This window comes from Neovison vison, chromosome 2 (genome assembly GCF_020171115.1).
Source record: "Neovison vison isolate M4711 chromosome 2, ASM_NN_V1, whole genome shotgun sequence".
In the NCBI taxonomy this organism is placed as follows: Eukaryota; Metazoa; Chordata; class Mammalia; order Carnivora; family Mustelidae; genus Neogale; species Neogale vison.
In genome coordinates this window covers 71,534,797-71,548,258 of record NC_058092.1, presented here as the reverse complement: position 1 = coordinate 71,548,258, position 13,462 = coordinate 71,534,797, and the positions used below count along the sequence as shown (strand labels likewise).

At 41.8% G+C, this 13,462-nt stretch overlaps 1 protein-coding gene across 1 annotated transcript in view; it reads left to right on the top strand.

The window, feature by feature from the left end:
• CTBS (chitobiase) overlaps positions 1-13,462 on the top strand; it is a 65,482-nt gene that overhangs the window by 19,921 nt on the left and 32,099 nt on the right. Inside the window, exons 2-4 of the mRNA XM_044238585.1 lie at positions 2,681-2,837; positions 10,589-10,753; positions 10,948-11,047. Coding sequence (XP_044094520.1) covers positions 10,683-10,753; positions 10,948-11,047 — 171 coding nt within the window. The 5' untranslated portion in view covers positions 2,681-2,837; positions 10,589-10,682. The remainder of the gene's footprint in view (positions 1-2,680; positions 2,838-10,588; positions 10,754-10,947; positions 11,048-13,462) is intronic.

Sequence of the window (13,462 nt, the reverse complement as noted above, 5' to 3'; positions counted from 1 at the left end):
TTCTAGTACTATGTTGAATAGCAGTGGTGAGACTGGACATCCTTGTCTTGTTCCTGACCTTAGGGGGAAAGCTCAGTTTTTCCCCATCGAGAACAATATTCACCATGGGGTTTTTGTTATGGCCTTTATGATGTTGACATATGTTCCTTCTATCCCTAGTTTCTTGAGGGTTTTTATCAAGAAAGGATGCTGTATCTTGCCAGATGCTTCTTTTGAATCTGGTGAGAGGATCATATGGTTCGTATCCTTCCTCTTATTAACGTGGTGGATCATGTTGACTGACGTGCAGTTATTGAACCAGGCCTGCAGCCCAAAAATAAATCCCACTTGATTGTGGTGAATAATACTTTTGATGTAATCTTGAATTCTATTAGCTAGTATCTTGTTGAGAATTTTTGCAACTATGTTCATCAGGGATATTGGTCTGTAATTCTCATTTTTAGTGGGGTCTTTGGTTTTGGAATCAAGGTAATGCTGGTCTCATAGAATAAGTTTGGAAGTTTTCCTTCCATTTCTATTGTTTTTTGGAACAGTTTCAGAAGATTAGGTTATAATTCTTTAGTGTTTGGTAGAATTCCCCTGGGAAGCCATCTGGCCCCGGATTCCTGTTTGTTGGAAGATTTTTTTTATTACTGATTCAGTTTCTATGCTTGTTATGGATCTGTTCAGGTTTTCTATTTCTTACTGTTACAGTTTTGATAATTTATATATTTCTAGGAATTTATCCATTTCTTCCAGATTGCCTAAGTTGTTGGCTCATAATTGCTCATAATATTCTCTTATAATTGTTATATTTTTGTGGTATTGGTTGTAATCTCTCCTCTTTCATTCATGATTTTACTTATTTGGGTCCTTTCTCTTTTCTCTTTGATAAATCAGGTTGGGGGGTTATCAGTTTTGTTAATTCTTGACAAGAATCACCTCCTAGCTTCATTGATATGTTCTACTGGTTTTTATTTTTATATCATAGATTTCTGCTCTTATCTTTATTATTTCCCTTTTTCTACTGGTTTTAGACTTTATTTTCTGTTCTTTTTCCAGCTACTTCAAGTGTAAAGTTAGGTTGTATATTTGAAACTTTTCTTGCTTCTGGAGGTAGGCCTGTATTGCAATATACATCCCTCTTAGGACTGCCTTTGCTGCATCCCAAAGATTTTGGACTGTCATGTTTTTGTTTCATTTGCTTCCATGTTTTTTAAAATTTCTTCTTTAATTTCCTGGTTAACCCACTTATTCTTTAGTAGGGTGTTCTTTTTTTTTTTTTTTTTTAAGAGTTTGTTTATTTGAGAAAGAGCAGGGGCAGAGGGAGAGAGAGAAGCAGGCTCCCCACTGAACAGGGAATCCATTGCAGGGCTCGATCCCAGGATGCTGGGATCACAGTCTGAGCCTAAGGCAGACCCTTAACCTACTGAGCTACCCAGGTGCCCCTAGTAGGATGTTCTTTAACCTCCATGAAATCTTTCCAAATTTTTTCTTGTGGTTGACTTTAAGTTTCATAGCATTGTGGTCTGAAAATATGCATGGTAGGATCTCAATCTCTTTGTCCTTGTTGAGGCCTCGTTTGTGACCCAGAATGTGATCTGTTCTGGAGAATGTTCCATGTGCACTCAAAAAGAATGTATGGATGAAATGCTGTGAATATATCTGTGAAGTCCATCTGGTCCAGTGTGTCATTCAAAGCCATTGTTTCCTCCTTGATCTGCTTAGGTGATCTGTCCATTGCTGTGAGTGGGGTGTTACAGTCTCCTACTATTATTGTATTATTATCAATGAGCTTCTTTAAGTTTGTTATTAATTGATTTATATATCTGGATGCTCATAAGTTGGGGGCATAAATATTTATAGTTGTTAGATCTTCTAGTTGGATAGACCCCCTTTATTATGATATAGTGTTCCTCTTCATCTCTTATTAGAGTCTTTGGCTTAAAATCTAGTTTGTCTGATATAAGGATGGTACTCCAGATAAGGTAATATCTTAAACATTTTATCAAATCCCTAGAACCTCTGCAGTTTCATTTGGACACGCCATGTTAGGAATTGTCATTGCCATTCTTGCGTTCATTGCTCTCTGTTGCAAACAGACGATTGGAGGAGTTGTAAATTGGCCCGAGACCCAATAATTATATCAAATTAAATCTTTTCAATTTTATAATAATAACTGCACACCAAATACATGTGTTATCAATCTGAACTTTCTCATGTTTCTGCTAATGGAGATGGGGTGTTGGCAAAGAGGGCAACAAAAACAATTTTGTTTATATTTGCAGTCCATTTTGGAAACTGCTTTCTTCTCCTAATTTTTTTCCTTGCCTATGCAAATAGTTTGATGAATTTCTGTTCCCTGGAAACAAATCATGGCAGTGGAAGCCAGCAACTCATGTCTTCTCTAAAAGGAAGGATTAAGTTTGGGGTTTCCATTGCCTCTTCTGTTTCTGACATTCCATGGTTGTCTGATTCTGTCTTGGAGACTTTGGAGAGGCAGGAAAAGGCCAACCAGGATTAAACTGTTCTGTAGATAATCAATTATTTGCACTTTAGCAATTAAATATGAAAACCTTCTGTTCTCAATCTCTTACCACGTTTCACAAGAACAGTGAGAGACTGATCTCTAACAATGTTGTGGACAAGTAGACGTGTAAGAAATGAAATGCCGAGTCTTACATAATCCTGTGCATTTCAGGAAGAAAAGTGGAATATTCTGAAACAAATTATCTATGTGAACAACTTTCCAAGAACAAAAATATAAAGAACCTCTTCACCAGAATGAGAATGTTTCTTAGATATCATTGCTGCAATGAATCTATTTGGAGATGACAATGTTATAAGCACCTTGAGAGGTAAGTGTGACTTTAAGAAAACAGCAGATCATTGGGGCACCTGGGTGGCTCAGTGGGTTAAGCATCTGTCTTCAGCTCGGGTCATGATCTCAGGGTCCTGGGATCGAGCCCCGCATCGGGCTCTCTGCTCAGCGGGGAGCCTTCTTTCCCCTCTCTCTCTGCCTGCTTCTCTGCCTACTTGTGATCTGTCTCTCTGTCAAAGAAATAAATAAACTCTTTTAAAAAAAAGAAAATACCAGTATCATTAATGAGTACAGTACCACCCATCTCCTTTTCTCTAGAAGTTAATTCTATTTATTTAAAAGGATCCTCCGGGACATAATTTTGAATGTTGTCAGGAGTTTTCTTTCTTATGTCCAATTCTTCCAAATTCCTGGAGACAGCATAAACAATATACTATATACTGTACCCCTGTGTGTTCACGGGGAAATAACTTGTTCACTCACATGGCACTGGATATCTGAGTTAATTCTCCATATGTCCTATGACTCACTTTGTAACAGTAAACAAATCATACTTAAGAATGGAAAAATCTTAGCAATGAGAGATTGGAATTATCTGGAGCCTTGGCTGAACAGCTTGGAAGAATTTTTTAGAGCTGTTTTAGAGATAGCTTACCTCTATCCTCCCTCCCGTACACACACCCCTAAGACAAGGATCTTGAAAACACAGGGGGAGAGTCTCTGAGTATACACCAAACCCAGAATAAGGAAAGATAGTTCCAAAGAAGGAGCTATGTCCAGCAACACAGGTTGTGATGGCTCTTTATTTCCATACAAGGGAATGTTCCAGGCCCAAGGCACTTTTCAGCCATTGCTCAAGGGTCAACAAACTGCTCCCAACTGCCTTTCCTATCTCTTACCAGCTGTGTTGGCCAAGTTACTGAACCTTGCTGAGTTGTTCCCTCATCTTTAAAATAGAAGGTAATAATAGCAATGACAATAAGAATACCTACTTTGTAGGGTTTGAGAACTACATAAGATAAGGAATACTTTTAAAAAACCTATTAGTATCACATCTAGCACATAAGTGTTCAGTAAATGTTCCAGAAGTCAAGGACCTGAACTTCGGTCTGTCCCCAATGCTATGCTTTCAGGGTGGGAAGGAAGTAGAGACATTCACTTACCCATTTCACAAACATTTATTGAATGCCTTTTATGCATCAGACACCATTGTAAGTAACAGGAATTCAGAGATAAAGAAGAAAAACTAAATCCCTTCTGATGGTTAAGATGCCACTAAACAAATAGATATACGTTGGGGTTGATGAGTGCTTTGAAGAAAAATAAGGCCAAGTAGGGTGATTTCAAGTGAGGAAGAGCCTTTCAGAGAGGCTGGTCAGGAGATCTATGAGGAGGTCACAGATGAGCAGAGGTCTGAAAGGAGTGATGCGAAGAGCCTTGAGAAGCTTGCGGAAGAGTGTTCAAAGCAGAGGGAGTGGCCCCTGCAAAGGCCCTGAGGAAAGAACAAGGTGAGGAACGTCAAAGAATGGGGAGAAGCTGCGGGCACGAGAGACGGCAGGAAAATGACAGGCAGAAGCCTGCATTGTAGAGCATCAGAAGTCATGGTAAGGACATGGATTTAGTCTGGAATGTGTTGGATAAGAATACCATAAAAACGTATTACCATTTCAAAAGAGAATTCTGGCTTCTTTTGAGGGGATAAGAACAGAAGGATTCAAATAGGGGTTATTACAGCTGGCATGGAAAGAGCTGATGGGTATTTGGACTAAAGTGGTGATGGAGGAGACGAGAGATGTTTTGGGGAGAGTTTGAAGATGATGGTTAGACATGGTACATGAGAGAGAAAGGGGGTTTTGCCTGAGCAGGCTGGTGATTGGCTAGGGAATGACCTAGGTGGGGAACACTGCGGCAGAAGCAAGTAAGGGATGGAAACCAGGAGCTTAACTTCAACAGGGTGAGTTTGAGATGCCTGTGGAATATCAAATGGCAGGATGAAGTAGGTCATTAAACACGCAGATCTGGAGCTCAGGCGAGGGATTATGGGGAAGATATAAAGCTGGGGTTCATAAGCATGTAGTTTGTATTTACAGTCATGGGACTGGGTGAAATCATTCAAAAAGTGAGTATGGATTAAGAAGAAAAGAGCTCAAAGATGGAGCACTGGGACACTGGCTCAGAGGTCAGAAAGATGAGGGTGTCCTGCGAAGAAGTCTGGGGAGGAAGAGCCCTCTTCCCACTGACGGTAGCAGATGCGGAGTCCTAGAATGCGCTCCTTTCTGGCCTGCAAGTCCCGTGGCGTCATCCAGGCCTCAGCCCAATGCAGCCTTCGCTGCCGCCAGCTATAAATTTAGAGGGATTAATACAGAATAAACCTAGGGCATTGCCCTACTCAACACATATTCATTAAATAGTATGTATGAATGAATAAGTGAATATTGACAGATTTTATTTTATTCCTCTTTAAATGTTTTCAAACACTTACTTGCATTTGATTTTTCTCCCTGGCATGAAGGTTGCATTTGCTGCATTTTAAGGTCTGTCAGAGGCAATTTTTGATGAAGTCAAAAATCTTTTCTATTAGCTTTGATGGCTTAAACCATCCAGAAATTTATAAACTAATAATGAAAATATTTGATTCTTAAATAAAGGGATGTGCAAATTTTATATCTTGCAATTTCATTGAATAAGATATTAGCGGTACCATCTACTAATAATATGCATTTATTCATTTTATTATGAAACCAAAACTTACGTAATACTTACAGGTCCAAAACACACTCTTAGCTGTGTGTGGGATCTAATCATTGATACCCCTCTAAGAACAGTAATGAAAATTAGTACTAATATGTGTCAGGTACAAAGGTTTTCACATGCATTCCCTTTCTTTCATGATTCTCCTAGCATCTGTGAGAGTGAGACTGTTGTGACCTGTTTCATACAATATAACAATTAAGAGTTAAGTAACATTCTAGTGGTCAAATGATTAGAATTAGGCAGAACTGAGATTTGGACCCAGTTCAGTGTGATTGTGGAGCCTGGACTCTGTCTCGCTCTGCTCTGTGACCCCTTTTCATGAATCATCATCATCATCAATATCAATTTTACTTATAGTATAAAACTGAAAACATCATGCAAGCTTGGCCCACATAAGCATGTGTCTCCAAAAAAAAAAAAAAAAAAAAATCACAGTGAAATTCTGGAATTTCGATGGAAACCGGAGGTAATCCTGTTCAAGATTCTGTCAAAAATGGTAATGTTTTCTGTAATACCTTCTGGAAAGCTCGAGCCCAGAACTGGCCGTGGGTCTCCAGGGAGGCAGAGCAGCACCCCAGGGAGGACCAGAGCGGCAAAGTCACAGGAATGGGCAACCTCAGCGCCCCGTTGCCTCCCCAGTGAGAGCAAAAGCAAACACTCCTGGAAGAAAACAAAATCCAGCTACAGAAGGTCTTGAGCAAAATGAGCCATAATACTGAGAGCAGGGACAGTCGCTGGACAGCCTCTGTGCCCTGAGCCCAGCAAACGTGGTCAGGGGCGGTGAGGGGGTGGAAGGGAGCTCCATGGCATCCTCACAAAGGCAAGGGACTAAAGTTGGTGGTAATCATGCTCCAGTTCAAGACTGAGCTTCACACATCTATTTGCAATATGCTAGAGAGGTATTGTATCTGAATCTATTACTATTCACTGGACGTGTTTTAATGAGATAATATATATATATTAAAGGGCATTGTGGACAGCAGCATGGCAGCTAAAAATAATTACTTATGTCTTGCTGTTAACGATATGACCGTGATCACAAATATTATGAGTAATTCAAAGTGTAACTTAAAAACTCCTTGCCACAGACACTATTGGTTATTTTGCCGTTATTAATTCAATATGTAAATTAAATGGGCCCTATTTCCTATCCTTTTGGATTCTGTCAATAGTCGCCATTCGGTAAGGTTCTTACCTTGTGAGGATGACCAGCTGGACTTTAGCTAATAAATCTGAGCTCAGTGAGGCTAATCGTTCTGTTTATGATTCTATTACTTTGCTCAATTGCTTTGCTTTCCATAATGATTCTACCTGTTGTCAAAATTCTTAATTGATCTTCGCTTATCTTAAATGATTATTATAATTGCTTCCCAGTACTTGCTATTTTAGTTTTTGTTAGATGGCATTTAATGAACCTTCAATTTTTGGTTTTTTTTAATATTAATTTATTTATTTTCAGCATAACAGTATTCATTATTTTTTCACCACACCCAGTGCTCCATGCAAGCCGTGCCTTCAGTTTTGATTATAGAGTTGATTCATTCAAAAGATTTTACTTGGCTCTATTTCTCCGCCTAAAATTACAGCAGGACAGTATCCCGTTTCATCTCGCGGTATCATCTGCAGCTCATTTCCCTTTGTTCAAAGATTCCACTGGAGAGCTAAAACCAAAATTCAAATTGTCCCATGGATATAAGATAGGTCTTATTCCTCAGTGAATTCCAATTCTAAAGGAACACATCTTCCATTGATGAAGAAAACAAGCAGGCCTGAACTAGGATCACCCAGGCAATAGAGATGGGATTTAAGGAATGTACAGTTATGGCCACAGCTGTTTCTCGGTCATGCCAGAACAACTCACTGTAATTTCTTCTTGCATTCGAAAGAGATATTGGGAAAACAACAACAACAACAACAACAACAAAAAACCACTTAGAAGCCAGAATTAGAAAACTTAACATTTTAATCAGAATTTTCAATTGTAAGAACTTTAAAATTGGTTTTGAGAAAACATTTTAATCAGAATTTTCAATTGTAAGAACTTTAAAATTGGTTTTGAAACTCAAACAGTAAGCCATAACATTGCAAAATACTGTTATTGCTTCATAAAGGCACACTCTAAATTATAAACTTTCCTATATGGCTGATCTTATATTTGGTGAAAGCCCAATTATTTCTGAGGACTTGGTCTTCATTCAAAATAAAAGATTACACCCTGAAGCCTTAGAGACAACTCCCTAATGTACTCCTAAGCTGACAAGGAAGCATTTGCAGAGGGTCAGAGGCATTTCTGTCAATTCTGTGAAAAGATTTTGCATCCTAGCATCATCTTGAAGTTTATTCTGATTGCTTTTGGATTCAAAAACGAGATCTGTGAAAAGCAAAGAGAGGCAAAGCGGCCCTAGCAACAACCCCCAGACCAGCAGCTCCAGGGACACCTCTGTCCCTGTTGGTCCCCACTGTCTGGCAGCAGGTGAATGGACACTGTTTTGGCGCTGTCCATGCAGGCAGACAGAAGCCATGTTAAAGTGTTAGGCTGACAAGATGTCAGATTTTCCCTTGAACTTCTCTCCTTTGAGTGCATGGGGACACATGGTCTGAGTCTGGGCAGGCAGGACGGACAAGGCTCCAGTGAGGTGGAATTTCAAGGGATGGATGTAAAGTCTTTTTTTTCATTAAGCAAACTAACTTCACTGGTAAAAGATGAAAGAGATCTGGTCGAACAATACTTTGTGTCAAATAAGACACAGTAGGGGGTTTTAGTGGGTCATGAGTTAGTGACGAGCCAACAGGCACATCGCTGCCCCAAAGCACCAAGGCGTGTCAGCTCCTCAGAGGTAACAGTTTTGCGTGATCTTTGTTGGCTGGATCATGCCTGACCTGGAGGGTACAGATCACTGCGTACCATGTCCTTAAAACTCGTCAGAAAAGGTTCCTGGTGGGGTGGTGAAAAGTCTGAAAACTATGTTATATGAGGAACAATTGAGGGAATTTGATTAATTTAGTCCAGAAAAGGAAAGATTTGGAAAGTGGAAGAAAAGGAAATATTGGCTGTTCATGTTCAACACCTGAAGAGTATCTTGTGGAAAATTCTGTTGTAATAGTTCTGGAGGTTCCCCCCCTCCAAAGGAAAACCCAGGGCCAAATAGGGTAATAGTAGATGATATCCAGCTCAAGGTTACAAAGCTTTTTGTAATTATTCCTTTCCTTAAAGTAGGCTGGGCTGCTTACTCAGTGGGGTGGTGACCTTGTCATACTGGGAAGACCCCGGGAAGGGCTGAATGCTCTTGAGGGTAGGAGGGGAAAATGGCTGTAAGGTGGGACTCTGAGAGCTTCTGTTCAAAGTGTGGTAAGGATGACCCCTGGAGATTCTGGAAGGCATCCTGGCCCACGCTGCACACTCTGAGGGTAGAGTCTTGGACTCTGTCACCCTAACAGTGACTGTTTTCTCCATCGCTGCAAAGCAGACTGTAGCCTTGTTATCTAATTTAAATCACCACCTACCAAAATAACATTGCTGTGGTTGCTGAAAATGGCCCCGGGATCCTGTGTTCCTCTATCTGAACTGGTGACTCATGCTCATGGGCATGAAGAAATGGGGCTCCCAGGCATCTAACCAGGCTGAGCCTTGCTCTTCTCAGCTGTGGGACGGAGACTGAATAGCATACTTAAGATCGTGGCCTTCTGAGCTGCCCTAAGTTCAAAGCCTAGCTCCACACCTTACTCTCTGTGCGAAAGTGTTGTTTAACTTCCGGAACCCCTCTCTCTGTAAACTAGAAATGACAGTGGTTGAGTCTGTCTCATGGGTTGTGGTGAGAATTAAGTGAGCAAAGGGTATTACCTACTTTGAGCAGAGCTCACTGCTATTTTTAAGGTCCACATGAAACGTAGCTTCCCCAGGATGACACCTGCTCCCTTGTTTTCAGACAGCCTCCTTCTGTTCCCTTCTCAACCCTGAATTCCTGAGGCTCTTTTTGCAGTTCTGGAACATTTTGAGGATTTCTGTAGTTTAAATTGGTTGTTTCTCAGCTTTCCCTACTGTTGGGGTTTGGGGTACTTGCCTCTCGTGCTTTCCAGCTTCCAAATATGTTGCTGTCATCTCCTTGTCCTTGTGGGCTTAAGTTTTTATTGGAATTTAAACACGAGAGGAAGCAAAATTAGATGTTTGTATTCGACAGGATGGGAGAGCAGGATAAAAAGTTAGAGATCTTAAAGTGCTGTTTTTCAAAGCTAGGAGGGCACAAGATACCACAGATAGAGATCCGGGCACTTGTAACAAAGCTTGATTAGGATGCTAAGTGGTGGAATTTCTAAAAAATAATGAAAAAAATTTTAAAAGATTATAGTAAGTGGTGGTAAGGTGCCTGTCTTCTGACCCTTCACACAAAGGAAATTTTTAAATAGCAATTTCCCTTGAAACTCTTAGGAGAAAGCTTATATTCTTTCTCTGTCCCTTGCATTTGTAACTCTCCTCCTGTCTTTAAAAAAGAAAATGTAAACACCCCAGGAGGTAATCAAAACATTGCCCACAGGGGCCAAAGAAAAAGAAGGTGTGTAGGAAGGCTTTTTGAAATCCAGACTGCTTGAAATGAGAAGGAAAACAACTCTGTAGGTAGGGAAAGGTGGAGGTATATGAGAAAGGTATAAGGAATGAAAATACATTCCTTTACTGAGGGGAAAAGAAACTAATTTTGTCCTAAATCGAGGTTGGTTTGTTTAGAGAGGGAAAACTTCGAACAAAATTCTGAGTGAAAAAGTCATGGAAGGTTTTTGTGAAGGGGAATCTTTGGAAAGGAGATTTACGGGTGGTCAGGACCAATGAAGATTGGAATAAGTAAGTTTTAAAAGTACGCTGGTAAAAGATTAAAATGTGGTTTTCTCTCTATTTAAGAAGGCAACATTTTCTTGGATTGTTGGTCTGTTCTTGATAAAAAGAAAAAGTTATAAACAAAGGTTTATAATTAAATTTAAAAATTATAAACAAAGGTTTATAAATACATTAAAAACAAGGTTTCTATGTTTTGTCTTTACCAGGTTTATAAGGAGCTCTCATCAGATTTTAACCACGGCAGTTTTTAAGTCGTTTGTTACTTGCAGAGTTGCTGTTTTACTCCGCTGTCTTGGCCAAATGCGTTCCTGCAAAAGTGCTTCATCTTCCAGGAGATTTGTGGAAAAGGCTTTGACAAGTACAGGTTTCTGGTAACTACGATCAATTTGCCTTCACGTAGGAGGGATGATAATAAACCTTCCAAGTGTTCCCCCAAGGCCATTTGCATAGCCCTACAATGTCATGGGATGGTGGCTGGGGACCTATCCCTGGTCTCCTTCCTCACATCAGTACAGTGTACATCAGTGACCATAATATTAACATGAGGGGTTTGCCTCTGCCATAGGACTTTGCTGGAGCTTCTGCGAGGAAAAAGATGGACAGGGAATCCACAGAAAATTCAAGGCCCAGGCGCTGCCATGAGGTTTTGGGTTTCACTTGGTCTGGTAAGAATTACATTGTTCTAAACGTTATGATTAATAAGGTACAATCCTATCCACCCCCTAAAAATGTGAAGGAGGAGCGAGCCTCTGTAGGGATTCGGGGGTTGGGGAGGACTTTGATTCCCGACCTGGCATAGTGCCTCCATCTCTTACTCTGCCGGGTAAAGAAAGGGCACATGTGGGACTGGAGATCAGAGCAGCAAGCTGGTTTTGAGAAAGCAAAAATAGGAGCAGAGCATACTAAAGCTCTGGGCATCTCCTAAGTAGGAGATGTTAATCTAAATGTTAATCTAAATGTTAATCTAAATCTAACATTTAGATTAAATATGTGTGTGACTCCGAAGATATGGATAGACAGAGGGGAGTGCCCCTAGCGTTTTGGTCCCAGTTCTGGCAGGGGGCAGAAACCCAATATACCCCGAGCAGCAGCTCCTAGCAATGTACACAGCGCTCCTCCAGGCAGGGCCTCTCAGCAGCGTGGTCTGGCTGGTGATTGTGCGTGAGCCCAGACTGGACCGTTAACCCTGAATGCTGACAGCTGCACTGTACCAAAGGGATTAGAGCTGTGGCTTGGACAATGGGAGGGCAAGGGGTGGAGGATTACGAATAAGCCCTTGGGGGGTCAAGATGTGTGGGAAGACTCAGTCCATCGGCAAGATCTTGTCTGAGGCAGCCCTCACTGGTTTCCATGCTGCGGCTCACAAGGCACGTATAACCCCTGGCAACGGGGAAGCTGATGCCCTACCTCAGACGCAAGCTTTAGCCAGTCACCCTTCAGTAGGTGCAGCAGACTGGGTGCACAGAAGGAATGGCCATCCCAGTGCCCAGGTGGGATGGCGTATTGCCAACGATGCCAAATTGCCCTTCGAATACAGCGACTTCAGTAATGAGGGAACAGACTGTCCTGTGGGTTCTAAACAACACCCAAGGCAACTGCTGAAAGAATCTGGGGCATTCGAAGTTCCCAACTGGTGAAGAACTGGCCAACTGATTATAGCCCCCCCCAAGTGAAGATGCTGTATATGGCCTGGTTTGTGTGGACCCTGTGTCTGGCCTAATCCAAGCCTTCCCCCGCTGTTGTGTACAACAGTCTGCCGCCATTAGGGGATTAGAGAAACTGAGTAGTGGGCATGGGTACCCGCATCATACAGACAGCACTGGGGAGTTACATTTTGAAGCTCATGATATATAAGACTGGGTTAAAAAAAAAAAAAAAGGAGGTTTTGTCCCCCTTATGATCCATAAGCAACAGGGTTGGTAGAAAGAAAAAAATATTAAAACAGCAGATCAAATTATTAACATCTAAAACTACCTTCACCAGGTTGGTTTTATTCAAATTGATTATTTGAATGATTAATGATGAGGACCAGTTGCCCCATATGTCAGAATGGGGACCCCCTGTCAAGGCCCCCAACACCAAAGAGGTGTGGAAGTGGCAGGAAACAGCCATTGCTCCAACTCCTGACCAGGGGACAACATGCTATGCTGCCGAGAACAGCAAGCCCCATCATGCCTGGGAAAGGAATTCTCTCCTGGACTTTGCAGTGGGGCTGACAGGGCTGGCGAGTTACTTCACATTCCTGCGTGAGGAGGAACTGCTCATTCTCCGCTGGGATCCATTGTCCTGCTGCAAGCTGGACTTGTTGGAATGCATTATGCCTGAAATGGAACATCCACCCTGAGAGAGAAGGGAAGGTGGGGGTCCTGTTCGGGCATATTCTGTCCTCAGTCTATCTCCTCATGCCTGACCATGCTGTGTCTCTTGGCCAACAGGCATAGTATGCACAGCTGAGTCAAATTCCTAGATTGCCAACCTCCCTCTCTCCTCAAGCCGAGGTGGGCACTGTCTCCCTGGTGTGATTATCTGGCTGATGTCTGTGTTCCCTCCACAGGCTCGGAGATGTTAGAGCAGGCATAGAAACCCTTAGTAAATTCTGTCAGCAAGTCCTGAATGATAACCCCCCAAATCTGTCCTTCCTGAACACTGAAATGACTCTAATGAGAAAAACTGTCCTCTAAAATATGATGGTCTTGGACAGTATTCCTACCTCACAAGGAGGCACCTGTGCCATTATCAAAACAATGTCCTCAGCTCATGCCCCATGAGTCTGCTAAGGTATCGTCCTAATTAAATCACATGAGGACACAGGTGAATGCCCTGAGTGGTCCAACTCCCAGCCTAGGGGAATTAATAAGTTGGTGGTTTGGTCCTGGGGCTCTTGACAGAAAGACTTGTCACTAATTTGGGGAATTATTGTCTTCATCTGTGATTTCTCTTACGCGTGCCTGTATTGTTGCTGTGGCGTCTGCCCCTGTTGTAGCAGATAGACAGCAAAAGGGCTGCCTCCATGTTAAGGAAACCCCTTGCCGCCCACTCAAGGCTCACTGTGGAAGAGGGAGGCACCAGGGGTGGAGTGT